Source organism: Clinocottus analis, unplaced genomic scaffold (genome assembly GCF_023055335.1).
Source record: "Clinocottus analis isolate CAN_PGR_092001 unplaced genomic scaffold, fCliAna1.0.p SCAF_2, whole genome shotgun sequence".
In the NCBI taxonomy this organism is placed as follows: Eukaryota; Metazoa; Chordata; class Actinopteri; order Perciformes; family Cottidae; genus Clinocottus; species Clinocottus analis.
In genome coordinates this window covers 17019123-17038845 of record NW_027175931.1, presented here as the reverse complement: position 1 = coordinate 17038845, position 19723 = coordinate 17019123, and the positions used below count along the sequence as shown (strand labels likewise).

Here is a 19723-nt window from a genome sequence, read left to right as displayed (position 1 = left end):
TACTTAATCAGAATTATTATTTACTCTTAGACCTTTCGGAGCCTTTAATCTCCTACGTTTTAGGCTGATTGTGACATTTATGAGTGAATAATTGCAGAAAGCGTGTAATAGTTTGTAACATTTTATTCACAGAAATATAAAGTAGTATGTCAAGTACATCACTTTGTACAAAATTGCACAGACTCTTTAAAACTCAGTCAGACAACAGAAAATGTAGCTTTAACAAGTGTTAAGAAAATAAAAGGGAGGCATGAGCAATCTGTGATATGGGCTCCTGCGTCAGACGGCTGCTTCATCAAGAAGAATCTATCAATTGTACATAAATAACACTCGATAGGAAAAATGTAATTTACAGTTTATTTATGGATTAGGAATAAATATGTTTCAAAAATAGGATTCAAATTGGCACATGAATGCTCCGCCGGCTCCTGGACAGCCACCGACGTTTCATCTTTATAGCTAAATGGCCACGCTTGAGAAGACAGACGTTGACTCTTGATATGTTTATTCCAACTTAAGTGTTGCATATGTTTATACAGTTGCTGAAAAGTGTCTGTTCGTGTATTCTGGCATCTCTACCAAGCATCAAGGTTTCTGCCCTTTTTCTCAGAGATTTTTCGGGGTGGATAATTTAACCCGTTGAAAACTGTGGAACCAATGTTGTCTCTGTTGGAACCAGACCTCCTTTTCCCTGTTTGAGTCGTCGTAGGAACCCCAAATTAATTCCAATACTTGTGTTTATTGTTTGTATTTCTTCAGCAAAGTCTTGGAACAAAAATGTATATCTGCAAAAAAATCACTTTTAAAAGACATTTTGATCATAACTATGAACATTCAGCATGATATGAGCCGGATTCCCCAAAAAATGCCTTCAGGAGCGTCAATAAGACACCTTTTTGGAAAGATTAGGACCTAAAGAATCAGAATCTGCAACAAAAATCACAATAAAATAAAGTCTTGGTCTGTTAGGAAGGAGTTTCAGTCAAAAAACTGAGTCGTTCAGTTTAAAAATGGAAAAATTACGTATTTTATGCCAAAAGATTTCAAAAGGATGTGAAGTTGGGAGGATTTTCAGACAGTTTCCAAAAGGTTGATTAAAATTAAAGTTTGACATTTTGGGAAGAACACTGATACCTGGACAGTATATGTGAAGCTAAGCTAGCAGCCTGCTAACTTAGCTGAGCACAAAGACAACTCTGTTACTTTAAGAGACCAGGAGGTCAATTCTCACAGTATTTGATGGTGTGAAATTTATTTTTGTTATGAATTATTAACTTACAAAGCTTAAACTCAGTAAAGAAAAGCGCAGCACATTCACATCTTCTAGTTCAAGCATGGCCACCTAGTTTCCTTGAGCTCGCTGCTCCACACACACACTACACAACATTGCCCACTTTCTGAAACACAAGCCCCCCGTCCCTCCGACAGCCTTAATGCTGGATTTGGTATACTAATATCTTCAAGGCATTACTTCAAAGTGAACTACAGCATATCTAATCTACAGGTTATTGATATGATAAGCTTGAATACAGAACCAGCACCAGAAGGAGGGACCTGGAAAACCACGTTTTAGAAACACTACTGTAGCACACCGATCATTGAAAAATATCTGGGCTCTATTACATCACCACACACTCATAGAAATAGCCCGGTATGACAGCAAAATGGGAGCCACCCTGCCAGGTTCATACAGGCTGAACTTGCGTTGTTTAAACTGGTTTCTAACACAACATGTGACCGTCTGTGTACGCTGCAGCCACCAAGAAAACTGTGAGAACAAAACCATTTCAGTACGCAAAGATATGCATGTTTAGTGTGTTTCAAGCAGAAGATGACGGTGAAGTTTTCACCTGCATTCACTGTTTGGGCCTTTGTGATGATGCGAGGCGCTAACGCCAGCCTCCTTGCCGCTATGGGTAACAGTCCATTGCAGTCTAAGGTACTTGTCAGGCACTAAGACCCTTTTCGGCTGTATGCCGTTGAAGAAAAACATGAACACTAACACACCCGTGTTGCAGCAGAGAACCGGAGCGGGGCTTTGTAGGGAAGCCCTGCAGGGACAGTTAGGATATCCGGGACAGACTCAAAGCAGCTTTACAAACATTATTGTGACGCTCTCAAGAGCACGGAGGCTCTCTGAGGGGAGGGACTGTTTCTTCAGGGTCATTTCAAACTCTCCATCGTTTCAGCGGGGTGGTCACACAGGCTCTGCTCCCAGGGAATTGTGGGTAAGGGTGAACGGGAAGTGGTCAGAAGAGATGAATCAAAGCCATATGGCTCCACTGGACGACTTCCTCTCGCTTCCTCCGCCTACTCAACTTCCCCCCGTGCAGTTTCTTCACGTCCGTTTCTCACTGTGGCCTTCTGTTTCTCTGCTCACTCACACTCTCAACAACAAAGCTGCAGACCGCGATGGGTTCATCAGCGTGGACGCGCCGCTCTCCACGATCCCGCCTACCCTTCTCAAACCAGAGAAACAGGAAACTGCCTCGAAAGCAAAACAAAACAAACAAAACGAGGGGCGATCCAGAGCGTCAACTCTGACCCTGAACCCTGCCGCTCAGTAGAAGGAGTATTGGTTCTCCACCGCCCGAGCCCTGCGAGTCCCGTCGGGGTCGTGGTAGTCGTCGGATCCGGCGCTCGAGGCCTCCAGCAGGCGCTCGGAGCTGTTGCTCCGGCTGTGCAGCCCTCCTCCTACTCCTCCTCCTCCTCCTCCAGTACCTGGGTCACTGCGGGAGAGCGAGGGGAGAGCGGTGGGTGAGGAGGAGGTGCTGGAGGAGAGCGGGGCGTCGGGAGGGGGCCCCGCAGGCACCGGGACCCCGGGAGGGTGGAGAGCCGGCTGGGCTGAATCTGTCCAGCAGCCTGCCTCCCTGGGCGGGGTGAGGACCGCGGGCACAGTCGCATCTGGAGCAGATTGTGGGAAGAAGAGAGGAATAGAAGGCGGAATATAGATGAATCTGAGCTGCTGATACTTGTTAGTTTACACCTGAGAGCCGAAGGCTGCTTCACAGAGCAGAGAGAGAACGCGTGGGCCTCTAATACGCGTCCGCTTGGTGGGCGACAACACCGACAACACTGGTGCCAAAGACTCGCCCGGCCAGTGAAGTGAAGCTTTTCACCCCCTAAATCAAACCCTCTCTATGTCCCTGTGTGTGTGGGAGTGAGCATGAGTGTGTGTCGGGGTCCAGCGCTGGAGGAGACAGAGGGGCTCTTTGTGACCAGCAGGGTGGGTTGAGGCTCGGCCTGCATGCAAAACTCCTGCGGTGCAGTCGCCCCCTCACGCTCCTGTACAGGAGGACATTCATGCCCTGCCAGGAGCGCAGAGGGCATGAGGACGTCTTTGTTTCCATTACGCTTTGGGTTTGAGGAACACTTGTCAAGTTTACCTTTTCTTTGAAACATATGTCATCATTTTGTACCAGTTAAACCTTCTGACCGTCCCACCTACTGTGCTTAAACACTTTGTGACCTTTGTCTGTAAAAAGTGCATTATAAATAACTACTTACTCACTTATTTTGAAAAAAAGACATATATGAACTTATTATCTATGTTTCCAAGCGTTTTCTTTATATTATACCTTTTTAAATCATTCAAATAGGCCTTGTGGTTGAGGAGCTAATCTGAATTTAGTGTGGATAAAGTAACCATTCAGGGAAACAGGGCTTGATGCCGTGAGGTTAAAGCTCGTGTGAGGTGGTGCATGAGCAGTTCATGTTGCTGCGTACCTGTCGTGGAGCTTCGCTGCACCTGTACATAGGAGCGCAACGTGATGTCAGCGGAGCCTCCAGATTCCAGGGGGATGGGGTGGGCGTGGAAGTGTCTCAACATGTCCGACACGGTGTGGAACCACAGGTGGTGGACGTGGCACTGCCCGTTCTCATTCACCGACAAACGCAGATGCTGGGAGGAGGAAGAGGAGCGAGGGAGAGAGAAGACATCAACACTGGGGGAGAAAAGTATGTTGAAAGGAATTAAGAGGGAGAGAAAGGTGCTAAGAGAGAGGGGAGAGAAAGGGAAGGCCCGAACCAGACAGACCAGGACAAAGGTCAGGACTATCAGGACAGATGTCAGGACAGAGGTCAGGACTATCAGGACAGATGTCAGGACAGAGGTCAGGACTATCAGGACAGAGGTCAGGACTATCAGGACAGAGGTCAGGACAGAGTTTAGAACAGAGGTCAGGACTATCAGGACAGAGGTCAGGACAGAGGTCAAGATTATCAAGACAGAGGTCAGGATTATCAGGACAAAGGTCATGACAGAGATCAGGACTATCATGACAGAGGTCATGACAGAGATCAGGACTATCAGGACAGAGGTCAGGACAGAGGTTAGGACTATCAGGTCAGAGGTCATGACAGAGGTCAAGATTATCAGGACAGAGGTCATGACAGAGGTCAGGACTATCAGGACAGAGGTCAGGACTATCAGGACAGAGGTCAGGGCTATCTGAGGCTCGCTGTGGGAGCTGAGCAGCAGAAACCAGGGCTGACACCAGAGGAAGAGGCGGCAGCTGACATTTCCTCAACGCCGCCGGCGAGCAGGATGCGATGTGCAGGGATCGTGTTACATAAGAGACCACAAAGTGTTGACACTACTGCATCTTTTCCTGATAACTACATGTGATGTGAGCTGAAGTGTTGAAACAACAGGGAGTGAATTAAAGTGCAGGAGGAGAGATGCATGTATTCTAAGGTAAGTTCATTTATAGTTTAAAGAACTATTGTTTTAAGTCTCTCATCAAGTAAAACACAACATACAATTCTTGTTTCAGCTTTTGTCAAATATTAGAATTGACTAGATTTAATTTCATATTACTTTAAACTCAATACTTATTATATCCTTACTGCTTTTACTGTGGTTCAGACAAAATACTGAAAATGACTCTTGTCTTTTTATATTCTAGAAACTAAATTGAATGCATAACCTGAACACAACTGTCCAAACCAAATGTTCAATGATTCCTCTCCTCTTTAATGACTCACCTTAGCTTTGCCCTGGAAGTTAAAGGTGAGGACGTACTCGCCCGGCCGCGTCTCGCTCTGGCGGATCACAAACAGCCCGTGGCTTCTGGCGCCGCCTGCGAGCACCAGCTGAGCCGCGCGCACGCGGGACAGCGTGCCGTGGAACCACGGGTACCCGGCCAGGCTGGCGTCGCCATCGGACTCCTTCGCTCCTTCACTGCCGCCTGAGTCAGAACAAATCAATGTTTTCTGTAATCTTCTTCACGTTTGTGAGTGTTTTGCATACACTTTGATATCACTGTTTGGCAGGGGAAAATCCATGTGTGTGTAGTGACTTCAGAGTTTATCTACACGTTGTGACCAGTGTGTTTCCTTGACTTTAAACCAAATGTCCATGAGCAAACGTGTGAAATTTGTGTGTAAACAGTAAAAAGTGATAAAATGCAGTATTGAAACTAACAATGAGGATTCAAAGCATACAGTAAACCTTAAATGACACAAATGAATGAGAGACAACAATTTGATTAAAAGAATAAACATTCATATAGATGTGTGTGTATGCTGCTGATATTTCTTTTAAAAGCACATTAATGATTTTAAACTCAGCGTAAATGAGCGACATGAATGTAACACATTTCTATGACTTTTCCAGGGCTGGAAATAACCATTTTTAAAACTCCATGACTCTTCCAGGCGTCCCGTGTTGTAAGACGCGTGCTACCTGCAGAGTAGTTGGCGCTCTGGGCCTCGTGGGACTGCAGGAAGCGCTCCAGAGGCATGTGGGACGGGTGCTGGGTGAAAGGCGGCTCCCTGCATCGGGCCGACGGGGCGCCGTAATGCTCCGCTGCTGTCGGACACGACCTCTCCGGAGCGCGATACACACCTGAACACATTTCAGTTTCATGTATTTTAACAATGTGGATCAAAAGACTTGCATGGTTTAAAGCGGGGACTGAAAAGAGCCGTTGCTCACCTTCAGACAGCAGCTCACAGCTGCAGGAGGCCACCATGGAGCAGTCTTTGGAGGCCTGACCATGAGGACACGACGCCAGCTCGATGTCATCGCCGCTGTCACTGCAAACAAGCAGGCAGGTCAGGAGAACCGCAGGAGCGTATACACACACACACACACACACACACACACACACACGTGTGCAAACAGACATCACAGAGTCCTAACACACATCCAAATCTTACAAACAAGGACACAAATAATCGCTCTGTTTATGTCCTGCGTCAGGAAATGGAGGAGGAATGTCAGTGGTGCGAGCTCGCCGTGTTTGTGGGAAAGCAACCTGTCAAAAACTCCACTAATTAGATGATTAATGACTGTGTGTGTTTCCCCTTTCCCTCTCTTCTCTCAATCTGCAGCCAATAGCAAATATTTATCTGGTGGTTTACCCCGGGTCTATGCAGTCCTGGATGTCAGCAACCCAGGAGTTTTTCTGCAGCGAATCGATGGTTTCCAGGATGTACTCTCCCCCGTTTTCCACCTGTGGAAGTTGCCAAACGCTGCGATCACACACTGAGCTTTATTCAGAGGACACATCAGGGTGCAGAGCAGCCAGAATCCACTCTTAACTCGCCAAAGGCATGAGGGGAGAGCTGTTTTCCAACAACTTGTTTATAGAATCATATGTGAAAGTGAGGCAGGTGCACTCGTGTTCATGTGGTCATAAAATGGTTGCAGGTTCTACCTTCAGAACAAACGTGTTGTCCTTGTCGGGCATCTCCAGCGGCATGGTGGTCCTCACCTCCACGATGGCGGACAGAGGGATGCTCACTTTGGGCTTTGAGGACTAAAGTGAACAAACACATGCAGAATAAAAGGTCACATTGAAGCTTAACAATACAAACAACTGCATGTTCATATTGAGTTTGCATTGTTTATTCTGATGAAACCACAACCTTGATCGCTTGTTAAGTTGTAGAATTTAATCAGGAAATACTTAAGAATGTATATAAGTTAAGAGTTTAAAGGGGCCAAGAGCTAAACATGTTGCGAGCCACTGCTTTAAAATATGTCAGAGAGTAATGCAGTAATGCATAAATCATATCACAGTGGACTGAGAAACAAACAAAAACAAAAAATCTTTTAATTCCCGGCTCAACAAAACTAAACAAAATGTGCAACACCCCATGTGGGGTACAGTAATTTTCCAAGTGTGTAATATCCCCTAAAAGCATAATATGTAATCACGAATGGTCCAAAAATAATTCCTTTATTACATCCGGTAGGAGGCAACTGCAACACTTATAAAAGTAGAATCTTTTTAAACTACTACATAGAGCTTTTAATTAGCGGTGCAGGTTTCAATAGCTTCACTTCCTGCTCTGTCTTTAGTGTGAAACACAACCAAATTCTCCAGAACCTTAAACAGTAATTAAAGAGCAACATAGTCTGAATCTATGGAAGAACACATCACAGCAATGAACTGCATCCTGTCTTAGATAACTCATTCAAACAAGAGTAGGGAAGAGTTTCCAAAAGATTGCGCAATGTGCAAAAATGAGTCCACGCCCTGCGTTTTCCTGCCGTCTCGTGTGTCTCGCTGCGCTTCTCTTCCTAACGATCGGTCCGGCTGACTGATCGTAACAAACATACAACAGTTTACAAGGAAACATCCTGGCCTCAATGTGCCCTCTGCAGAGAAGTTGGCTCGGCTTGGTGTGTGTGTGTGTGTGTGGGCGTGTGTGTGTGTGTGTGTGGGCGTGTGTGTGTGTGTGTGTATGTGTGTGTGTGGGCGAGCAGGGCTCTGGCAGAGGCTTATCAGCTGATCTGTCTGGAGCAACACGGTGCCGTTGGCTGCCACCCACACCCACAATTCCTTTTCTCTGGATCAGATGTCAGAAACCACTTCCTATATTAAACCATTTGACCATTTCCTGCACCTCTCGCGCGCAGCACAAGCCCAACGTCAGTGGGAAACATCTGTTGAAATGTGGTGGACACCAGTAGTAACCAGTGTAACCAGTGCAGATGACCGTGCGCTACAACAGGAAACACGCGTGTGAGCTGAAAGACAAGTACGGCCCGATAATGGTTGTCTACGAGTTTGTCATCGCAAGCGATCCCTCTCACATTACACAGATCATTTGAGTTATTGTTCATACAGAAATATTGATTAGCGCAGCTTTGAATCAACATTTTCAATTCCAACACGGTGCACATCTCAGGAATGCTTATCTCCAAACCTGGACGAATAAAAAGAAAACTAGCTAACTGCACAGAAGCCGGGAGAGGTTGTGTGGAGGTCGTGTGGAGGTCGTGTGGAGGCCTCGTGCTGCGTCATGCGGCCGCGCTGCACGCCGACTGAACCGCAGCCAGTCGGCCGGAGGGAGATTCGAAGAGACAGTTTATCTTTCCGACACTGTTGACTCTGCAGCGTTATGATTTGTAAGACCCGAATCAGACGCCAGCGATAAAACAAGTGTCTGCAGGGCAGGCCTGTCGAGATGTGTGCGTTTAATTAATGTGTCACTTCAGCTGCAACCGCCGCTCTGAAGTTTCTCCTAATCTCAGCTGATAATCATGTTCCCACGTGTAGAAGTTAATAGAACATAACAGATAATGCTGCAGAAGCATATTAAGTTATATGTTCCCCCTGTGGCTCTCTCTCTCTCTCTCTCTCGGAGTTTGGCAGAGTTTTTGAGCGACTCGAAAAAACTATTTTGGTTTCTATTTTTAGTTTGTCACTGCAGACAGTTCGCCAAAGACGAGGAGCGAATCAATATTTATTTTTTGCACATGAAAGGGAATCTTTGCAATCTGCTGCCTCTTACAGAAATCAATGTAACAGCTTCCTCTCTCTCGCTCTCTCTCTCTCTCTCTCTCTCTCTCTCTCTCTCTCTCTCTCTCTCTCTCTCTCTGGTTCTCTCCTTCATCACCCCCACTCGCCCCCCCCCCCACCTGTCCTGACCCCTCCCCCTGCCCCCCTCTCCACAGGCTTATCCCCACATTCCCACCAGCCATGATGAAAGGACCGCGGCAGCTTCGCGGCCGTGTTGAGGTCAGAGTGATCTGGAAATCCCACATAGAAACATGTCAAGTGTGCATTCACGTGAGCGGTTCGCCTTCACTTGGGTTCAGAGGGGTTGGATCATCAGGCGACATGTGTATCCAGGATGTACGCAGGGAAGCCAATATTATCATTTTTTATGAATTATTAACGTATTGATCATTTTTGTTAAACAATCTTAAAGTCTAACACTTGACCACCTGCTTTTAAACATCAGCTTCACCAAACGAGTTCCTCGCTGCATCTGTATTTTTATTCATTCTTGCAGCGATAGCAGCGGCTCAAGACTTTAAGAGCATGTCTAATGGATGAATGCTTGAACACGGCACTCCAATAAGGACTGTGAGGAAAACGTCCGCTGGGGGATTGTGGATGTGAAATGTGTTTGTGTTGCTGTTTATTTTGTGCTGTTGGTTTGAACGATTCATTCTTTGTTGATCAAATCCATTAATCAACGGATTATTTCAGCTCTAGCTCCACTGTTTTTCTGCATAACTCTCCTCCTCGTCTGCGTGTGTTTGCGTACCTTTGGCGGTACGTAGAACTCCAGCAGGAACCTCTCCCCCCCTTCCTCCCTCTTCGTCTTCCTCAGCAGCAGGCGGCACTTCTGCCACTGTGCGGCGCCCATACAGTTTGTGTCATCAGCCACCATGTACCTCAGCGCTCCCTCCCTCTGGATCTCCAGCAGCTCAGCCTTGTGGCCCTGGGAACCCCGAGGGAGACGCAGCTTTTGGGACCATTTCTCTCCGCCTGCAGCCTCCCCTCCTCCTCCTCCTCCTCCACCTCCTCCTACTACTACCCCTGCTCCTCCTCCTCCTCCCCCGTTAGCCCTCCTTGCTCCAGAGGGGCCGTCGGGTTCGGGGGAGGCTCGTCTGTGCCACATTTCCTTCACCCCGTCCACCACACAGAGGCTCATGTTCCTCAGGGAGAAGCCCTTCTTGAAGCGAGCCTTCGGGTGGCTGACGGACACGTCCTCTGAGCTGCGAGACTGTCCCAAAGCAGACACCTTGTGGGTCGACTGGGGGCCTCGGGAGGCCGGGCCACCGCCTCCCCCGTCCATCCCTCCCCCTCCGCTGTCCATGCTGTCCAGGGATTCACTGGACGCCCCTGCGTCCTTGCGTCTCTGGTAAAGGTCGTGTCCGTAGGACAGCGGGCAGCCCTGGATTCCCAGGAAAGGGACGATGCTGTACTTGGGCGCCGCGTTGGCTCCGTCTTCCCCCGGCGAGGACGCCTGGTTCTCCCGGGCCTGGGTCAGCGCTGCCGAGAAGCACTCCAGGAAGTGGTTCGCAAAGTGCTGCGAGAAGCTGGCGTCGGCGCCGGGGGCGTCGTAGCACGGGTTCTCCGATAAGAAGCGCTGGAATTTGTCGGCAAAGTCTGCAGCGGAGGCTCGAGCGTGGAGCTCGCAGAACTCTCGCCAGTCCGGCAGCGGGCACGAGGAGGAGAGCTCCGGGCTACCGGGCACCGCCGCGCCGTTCATCACTGGGCCATGCCAACCCACCGAGGAGAGGCTGCAGAGGAGGAAGAGGAACAGTGTTACTGTGGAGGAAAAGACTGTGTGTGTGTGTGTGTGTGTGTGTGTGTGTGTGTGTGTGTGTGTGTGTGTGTGTGTGTGTGTAACTCCTGGCTAGAAGATGTGTGACTATAGCAGACCACTGAACCAGCTTGTGTCTGTCGGTCTGTATGAGATCTAAAACCTGATATAAAAGTAAATTCTTCTTGGCAGATTTGCTGTGACATTTGTTTTTCAATAAAAACATATTTATTTTCACATTTTCCATATTCCAAAAATTGATTATATATTGTGCCAATTAATATCCTTTAAAGTGACAGATTTAAAAAAAAACAGTACGGATGTCAAGAAAAATGTGACCCCGAAAATAGATCATTTTCTTGATTTTCTTGATTTTATGAATTTAGTTTGTTCTCCATCCTGTAACAACCATGAACCTCCAATGAGATGAAAAACACAAGCTTGATGTCAGAAGTTTTCAGGTCAAGTATTTGGTTTAGAAAATGTTTTTTAACCCATAAAGAAACTTTACTTTTTATTATTTGAAGATACATGTGAGCATCAATCAGCTCAGCTTACTAGAAAATAATAAATTTCATACTGGTAGTTATATATATATAGTCCAAAAAAACACGTCAATTGAGACAAAAAACTCCCTCCTGGTCTCTAAAACACTGGAATCCTCCTAAACGTCCTGAAAGCATGACCTCATTGTCCTGGTGACAACGCAGAGTTCAGAGTCACAGGATGGACGTGTCATTGAAGGTCGTGAACAGATCATCAACAGATTGAATATGACGAGAGATCAACGAGAAATCACCCAGAAAGCTCAATCTGTCCAATCACTAGTTTATGTTTGAGACAAGCGCTCAGATGATCGGAGTTATGCAGCTCCTCCTCACGGCCCATCAACCCCACTTACGCTTGTTCCTCTACGTAATGAGTCCATACATTCCTCTGCTCTGTGTGTGTGTGTGTGTGTGTGTGTGTGTGTGTGTGTGTGTGTGTGTGTGTGTGTGTGTGTGTTCGTGTGACTCAGTCCTCAGCCTCCCTCTCTGGCCCAAACGGTGCCAAACCACATCACATCCCTGATAACACTCTCTGGTTTTGCCACCATCGTGTCAGTAGCAACATCCAACGCCAGTTTCCGTCTCGTCCCTCTTCCTCCACCTCAACACAGACTCACAGTGTCAGCGGATGGCGTCGCACAATCAAACTCATCTTATATCATTATAAAATGATTATTATTGTCTGTAAAGGGGGCAGATGAAAGGATATCTGAGAGGGCAAACCCTCACAGCAGAGCGGCGGCTGCTTCTCTTGCCAGCTTGTTCACTCAAATGTTTGCTTCTTGCAAAAAAACTAATCACACATGTATACATACATGTGCATGGCAAAGTTCCCTGGGATTTTTCCCGCATCCAGCTTAATTGTCATTTTTTTTGGAAACTCATTCGTGTGGGTGGTCTTTTCATAAAGGATTAGCGAAGAAGAAAAAGTCTGACACACATTTAACTACGAGCCAATCTGCCTCTTTCAATCCCCCCACAGATGTGAAAGAAGCAGCGTGCCAGATCAGAGAGAGGTCTAAGAGAAGGGGAAGTACACAAGAGTCCCAGAGCTTTGAAGGACCAGCTCGTATCTCGGTGTCAGAATATCGTAAAAATGCTCTGACGGATACAGAAGCTGGAGAGGAAAGGAGGGCTCAGAGAACAATAATGAAAAGAACAGCAAAAGAAATGCAAATGTCCCAGAGGAATACAAAGTGCCAATACTTCTGTTATCTCCTGTGCAGAAGCGGGCGGGCGGGGGTCTAAAACTAAGTTGTCGGTGCTGAGTTGTTGGTTTGAATCCCAGCCAAAGGTCCCGAGAAGGAACGCTGACAGAAACGCATCCTGACGGGTTCAGGACCCGTGAAGCGAAGAGAACGAGACAAGATGTTTGAACTCTGACAAACTCAGAGAGAGAGAACATGAACGTGAAAATGAAAGTCATTACAAAAGCTAATCTGTGACAATGGCATTTATTTACTAAAGCATTTAGTTAGAAACAATAAATAGCAATGTTTATGTTTCCAAGTGGTAAAAAAAAGGAAAGAAAAGTCTTTGACTGGTGGGACAGTGTGACACGATGGAAGCAAAACAAAGGTTTTAATCTTAAAAGCAGCAGAAAACCTGCAGTAATAATGACAAGATAACTCAATTTTAAATCACTTCATAGTGTCAGTAAAATCACTTTTCACTTTAATTCATTCATTCATTCATTCATTCATCACTTCCTCCATGTTACACTAGATTTGTAAACTAGACTGTGAACCAGAGTATGGTGATAATAACGATCCCGCTCCCGATCTGGAGTGTGTGTGTGTTTCTGTGCGCCGGTGTTGAAGGGTGTGTGTGTGTGTGTGTGTGTGTGTGTGTGTGTGTGTGTGTGTGTGTGTGTGTGTGTGTGTGTGTGTGTGTGTGTGTGTGTGTGCTGCGAGGAAGTCAATACCCATTCAGCTATTTAAAAACCTGCTCTGGGCCAACTTTCCACTTATTCAGCAGAAAAACAACAACACACAGTGAGATGCGTTTCTCCAATCTCCTGTAGCTTCTGCAAAGATGAGGATGTGCCTCTCTCAAGGAGACTGACTGTACGCCGCACACACACACACACACACACACACACACACACACACACACACACACACACTCACACACACACACACACACACACACTCACCGAGTCAGCATGAAAGTTAAGCCATGAGACGCTGGAGGAAGTGGACAGCATTAATGTTTTCTGAGGCTCAGCAGACTGAAGCAGACTACACGCTGCGTAGCACAGGAGTTACACATGATGGTTATTAAGGCCGAAGAGGTGAAAAGAGCATTCACTAAAGCACTGAAATGTACTCAAAGTACTCAAAGATGAAAGAAAAGTCAAAGCATTTCAAACCAAACAGATTGATATTTATATTAATGTTCATATTGATATTCATATTGATATTTAGAGGAGAACCACAGGACTGATAGTCGATGCAGTAAAGTGCTGCATCATTATTACAATACAATAATGTCATCTGTAGTTATGTCATAATCAAACATTATACTTTTACTCTTTCTTTTCACTCCCTGCGATGACAGTTGTTCAGCAGCTCCTGAAGAGCGAACAACCTGCCGGGTGTGGTTACACACTTCAGACCACACCTGTCTGCAGAGAGGCCTTCAGCCACAGGGGGCAGCAGAGGGCTGCTTCTCAGACTGACGGTGAATCATTCTTTAAGTTTACAAGTTGAAGTTATTAACTACTTACCTGCTTATTTACACACCAGCAGTTACAAAGCAACAGAATCATTCATTTAAAGTTGTGCTTCTCCAGCTGATCAATCAAAGTTTACTTTTACTGTTTTTGGTCTGAGGGATGTGTGTGTCGGGGTGTGTGTGTCTCTGTCTGGCATTGAGCAGGTAGTGTACCGTATATGTATAATAGGTATTCAAGGTATTTCACTAGAAAACAGCTGAAAACAATTTTGCACCAAAACAGTAAAGTTGCGGCCAAACAATGAAACTTTCTATGAAGCTCTGTAAAGCCGAGAGGAGCTCTGATTCAGGTGATAATTCTCTCTATGTTCATTACTACGAGCAACCCCTTTCACGCTATCATCATTCAGCTTCATGATACTGTACATTTATGATTTTGGTTGATGGTCTTTTACTTTTACATTGTCGCTTTTGTACTTTTCCTAAAGTAAAGGATCTGAATCTTTTCTCCCCACTGGGGGCGGACATGTTTTCCTCCGTAGGCCAGCTGCTAAAACAATCAGTGAGTGTGCGAGGTGGAGGAGACGAGGGGAGGCACACTGATGGACGAGAGGAAGCGGAGACACCATGTGGACTCCCACATCCCCACGACTCCCCTCGGCCTTTTTTAGCTCCATTGATGGATCTGAAGGAGAAGAAAAACCTCCATCCTTCAGACGTCACAAGGCCCCCCCGACCTCCTCCTGTAATCTACCACTACTGTGTCTCCTCCTCCTCCTCCTCTTCCTCCTCCTGCTTCGTGCCCAGGGGAGCACGGCTGATATCTCTGTCAGATGGTGGGGAGCTCTGTCTGTAACAGTAAACTGACTGGAGGAGAGGGATGTAACATTACTGTGCAGGGAGAAGCTAACGGCTGCCTGCAGAACACATATCAAAGATACGTCCACTTCATGTACATAGCCAAGAATTCCATATGCCTGATGAATACTTTTGCGTTGTGGGTAGAGAACGACTGAGGAAATGATGACGCCAAGCATAACGGATGTACGAGGATTTGTGTTTTTAAAGCTGTGTGTACACATACCTCCGTGCACTCACAGACAGATAAACACTGTACATGTAGTTAGACAGACTCCGATATCCAAATACACTCGCTGCTGACAGCAGTTGCATGCCAGCAGCACGCCCTCACTGATTGGCTGATGGGGATGATTGGCAATGTTGTGCTCCCGCCCCCGGAGAGTTTGGGTCCTGCCATGTTTTCTATGATTCTCCTGCTCCAGCGCACAGCACGCAGCCAGCAGCACACGCAGTACCGCACAGCTATGAACGAGCACAACGTCTTCATCTTGCATTATTAAAATGTCAATGTTGCAGCAGCTCTGTGGATTGACGACATTCAGGGACGCGAGAAATGTCGAATAGAATGAATAGCAAAACAATAATGTATTTATAAGTAAAGGAATGAATGAACGGACAAATAACTTTGTCCGTTCATTATCTGATAGTTTGTCAGAAAGATAATTTTGATAATCACTTAATAGTTGAAGTAATTTTAAATAAAAACTGCTGTTTTTAGAACCTCACAGGGAAACATTACCTCTTTTTTTTGTTATTTTATATTATTCGAAATTGAATATTTTCAAATATTGATCAGAAAAAACAAGATATTAAAAATTGTGTCAGCTCTGGATGAATCGATAATGAGAAGCATCCGAAGCATACTTAGCATCTTTAGCATCGTTAACTGCAAATCTCGTTGCATAACTTTGGTAATCATGGCTGATTGGTGTGGGGATTATGTTTAGTTTACTTAATAAAATGTCAAAAGGAATCAAATAAGGTCCATCACAAGTTCTGAGAACCAAGGGCGATACCTTCAAATCAAGAGTAAAAAAAAAACAAAGATATTCAAAAGCAGCGTTGCTCACATTTGAGAAAACGTCATTTCTGCTGACTCACACAACTGAAACGATACCAAACTCTTCCAGCTTCTCAGATGAGAGGATTTGTTGTTTTTTCTGTGTCTCATTTTATAGTAAACTTAATATCTTTGGTTGGAAAAGAAAGTAATCAGCAGATGATTTGTTAATGGAAATAACTGGGCCGATACAGCACCAACGCATCAATGAGTTATTATTTACACAACACGTCATCGGTGTGTAAGTGTGTGTGAATGAAAGGGTTGAACTGTAAAGAAAAACCTTTGAAGAACTCACTCATTCACCATTTAGAAAACCACCCAACACAAGGTTCTGACCCATGTTGTCACGTGTCCGACGTGGCACTTGGAGGAAGTGCAGAAAAAGGGGTCAGCAGTAATAAACCCCTTTTTCTCCCCGTCATTTTGACCTGCTGACTTCAGAACAGCCGTACAGTGACCTTTGACCTGACCCCTGATGACCTCGTCAACCTGAATGTCGTCTGGAGAGTTTGAATCAGTCCTAAAGCAACACGGAGCGCCTTCATTATGGAAGGTAGACACTCCTGATTCAGACACTGATACACCCACTGCATGAAGCTCTGTGTGTCTGTGTGTGTGTCTGTGTGCATGCGTACATGCGTGTTTGTGTATGTGTGTGTGTAGACACAGACAGATGCAACCAGTAATAATAAACCAGCCAATGAGAACATTGAGACACAAACAAACTGACCAGTTTTCGTGTGGGTTTTTCACCACTTCACAATATAAGTAGCAGGAACTCATCATGCCGAGATAAACACATTCTCTCTCTCTCTCTCTCTCTCTCTCTCTCTCTCTCTCTCTCTCTCTCTCTCTCTCTCTCTCTACGTACATATTGAGTGAGCTCGGGCTTCCATATGGCAGCCAGTGATAAAGGACGCAGCGCGTGGGAGACGCACATTCCGCCACCGACTGCCATTTCCTGTCTCTCACCCTGCAGCTCTAACTAACTTCACAGATGACCACGAGCCTCTCGCGGAGGAGCGATGCTGCACGACCTGCGTGTCCGTTACTGGAACAGATGGGTTTTTAATGTTCTTTAATTCAGTGACGCTGATGCAAAAAACTGCCTGATAACCAAAGCCAGGGCTGATGACCGGATGAAACATGCATTTCTGCACTTTATGGCAGAGTATGTGTTGCATCTTGTTGACTAGCTATGGATTGTATATGTCATATATTGTATATTATATTATTTTACTGTACAATCATTATTATTATTATGTATGAATATTATTATACTATATGATTACTATACCGTACGATCATAATTATTAATCTATATTGTACTGTATGATTGTTATTTTACTGTATAATCATAATTATTACTGTATGATCAATGTATTATACTATATGATCATTATTATACTGTACAATCATTGTTATTATACTGTGTGATGAAATGGACCGAGGCCAATTTTTCTTCTACAGAATATATGACAACAACATCTCTGATAGATATGAAAAGAAAGAGAAAGATAATGTAGTTATAGAATAAGAAAAACAATAAGCGATGTTCCTTCATTTGATGACTATATAATATATAATAATATCACAACACAGAACCAAAGAAGCAGTTTATATCCGTGGCAGTGAGGTAAAGGCCTGTGTCCTGCAATAATCAGACTTATGGCTTCATATTTACTGTCTCGTGCAGCCAATAAAGAGACACACGAGACAAAGTCAATAGCAGGCCTGTTCACGGCCCCGGGCCCGCAGAGCCTTCACGGCCCGCGGCGGGCGGCTGTGCGGGCTGAGAGCGGACTTCATGAATGGGAACGGGCCGCAGCCTCCCTCCCGCTGAATGGCTGACAGCTCCAGGTCCACAAAGCGGGGGATGAATGGGAGGCTGCGCGCGCGGTCACGAGTCGGAACGCGGCTTTTGGATCATCTGAAGCGGGCCTGCGCATCCCACCAGACCCCATCCCATCAGGCCCCTGAGCCGCGCTGTGACTTAGACTTTACTCCCTCAAGGCTATTAAAAGGATTACCGGGAAAAGCCCCTTTTACACCGCGACCCTCTTCAAGTCCTCGTGCACGGAGGATGCGCGTTCAACGACCGCGAGCGAGCGCATTGCACTTGCTCGCTGCCATCAAAACGCCGATTCTCCACGCAGGATGCACCGCGGGGGGCTGCATGCGCACGGGGATGAAGCGGGTTCACCGCCTCTCCTCCTCACCTGCAGGCTGGTTGTTGTGAGTCTTCCTGTCTCTCCAGACATCACCCGCTCGCGTGAAGGCTCTGCGGGATGTTCACAACACGAGCTGCTCACGCGCAGTGACAACACGCAGCAGCGTCTGCTCTCACCTCAATGTAGGACGGGGTTCATGCCGCGGCTGTTTCTGGGAGGATCCCGGTTGGGCCGTGAGGATGTTTTCTATTCAGCTTTAAACATGGCTTTTATTCCCTCTTCCTCTTCCTCTCCTCCCCGGTTCATACGCGCGCACAGCCGGCCCGCTCTGCCTCCATCTCTCCGCTCGTCGCACTGTGCTGCTGGAGCCTACCTTTGCTCTGCTGTCCACAGAGACAAGCCCGAGACAATCAGAGAGACATTACCCTTCCGGTTTACACTTTCAGAATAAAGTAATCGATAGATGATTGGGTTGGTGCTCGGTTGCACAAGGCTCTCGTTGTTGCTCAACAGTTCATTTCTGACAAATAAATCACAAGCATCAAGTCCTGTCACGCTGGTTCCCACACGGGAATGTTCCCACACATCTCATTCGGTTTCTGTTCCCTTTCGCTTGAAATACTGAACAAATTAGAAATGTAGGCGATGATTCAGATGTCTGAAAACAGACTGAGTTGTCTCCAGCATCAGAAGTTGATCTCCGAGGGTCTGAAGCTGCCTCATAGAAAACTCTCCTTATGCAATATGACAATAGATACACACAAGGCAGGAAGACAAAGAGTGAGCGGACGGTCAATGGGGGATTAATCCATGCTCTGTGTATCATATTGCATGGGAAACTCTAATATAGATGTGCATGTCTTCATTTCATGTCAGCAGGGACGACATGCATGACATGAAGCTCATATTGGCTTTTGAAAGTGACTCGTGCTTACATGGACAGAGATCTGAGACCATAAATAAAACCACTTTGATTCTTGGTTCCTAAAAAGTTTACATTTGAAAGAGAAACCTAGCAGAGAGCCATTCAGCCAGATTGAGCAACCACAACAACACGAGTCATTTATAACGTGACTCAAGCGGCTTTTATTTTGAAGGCGCACTCAACCGATGTGTGTGTGTGATGGCCGCAGCTTCCTTCAGCGTGTGTTCCTGATCTCTGCTGTTTAACAGCCTGATGATGACTGCCCTTAAAGGGAGCCACGCCCTTTTATTGTTGCCATATCCAACACAATACAATAACCCTGAGACTTTATATTACAATATTTATTAATAAATGTAACAAAAATACATTTCACTTCCTACTCACCGCATACACATTTCACACAGCCAAATACACAGAGCTTTAAAAAACCTAAAACTGTTTTCATAGCAGGCTTCAGGGCCACACACACACACACACACACACACACACACACACACACACACACACACACACACACACACACACACACACACACACACACACACAGTAGCTGAATGAAGCCCCCTGTGTGTTTCCTGCAGTACTGAAAGCGTTAGTGTTCTTGTTGTTGGACAGAGTGAGACCTCCCTCCCGTGGCTCAGCAGTGTTGATCGCTCATTGAGTGACTCTTGCTTGGAACTTCACTACTAATCCACTCTGAGAGGATTGACTCTGGTGGGTTTAGGACTAAAACAATAACCCCGCAGTCAGGTGGTTGAAGGGAGAGGACGAGCATCTAATCTGAGAGCTTCCTCTTGAATCAGCAGCTCTGCATCTGCTCCTTAGTCGCAGCTGGCAGGCCGTGATTGTGTCTTGACGACTCTTTTTCTCAGCCGGTGAGCAGCTCGGACCGATCTGTGTAATGATTAGCAGCAGAGAAATGATTAAACAAAAGCATGTGATTAAAGTGTTGCTAGTTTTATGA

At 46.1% G+C, this 19723-nt stretch overlaps 1 protein-coding gene across 2 annotated transcripts; it reads right to left on the bottom strand.

Moving 5' to 3' along the window:
* Nucleotides 1-108: 108 nt before the first annotated feature.
* Nucleotides 109-18212, bottom strand: LOC137791039 (SH2B adapter protein 2). Of its 2 annotated transcripts, none has more exons than XM_068585738.1 (9): nucleotides 18011-18212; nucleotides 9511-10492; nucleotides 6663-6764; nucleotides 6367-6458; nucleotides 5939-6039; nucleotides 5687-5848; nucleotides 4987-5189; nucleotides 3727-3901; nucleotides 109-2904 (listed from the first exon to the last, which is right to left on the bottom strand). In XM_068585738.1, exons 2-9 carry the CDS (start codon nucleotides 10459-10461, stop codon nucleotides 2561-2563), a joined length of 2130 nt encoding a protein of 709 aa, XP_068441839.1. In that variant the 5' UTR covers nucleotides 10462-10492; nucleotides 18011-18212; the 3' UTR covers nucleotides 109-2560. The 2 variants fall into 2 exon arrangements, with proteins under 2 accessions (XP_068441839.1, XP_068441840.1); XM_068585739.1 differs by lacking the exon at nucleotides 18011-18212 and adding an exon at nucleotides 17883-17999.
* Nucleotides 18213-19723: the final 1511 nt, after the last annotated feature.

Bases quoted from the DNA above. Each gene is read 5' to 3' on its own strand.
- LOC137791039 (XM_068585738.1), bottom strand. From the start codon at position 10,461: ATGAACGGCGCGGCGGTGCCCGGTAGCCCGGAGCTCTCCTCCTCGTGC. The intron at 6,765-9,510 runs GTACGCAAACAC...TGTTCACTTTAG, and splicing joins AGTTCTACGTACCGCCAAAG to TCCTCAAAGCCCAAAGTGAG. The intron at 6,040-6,366 runs GTAAACCACCAG...GCTTGTTTGCAG, and splicing joins CAGGACTGCATAGACCCGGG to TGACAGCGGCGATGACATCG.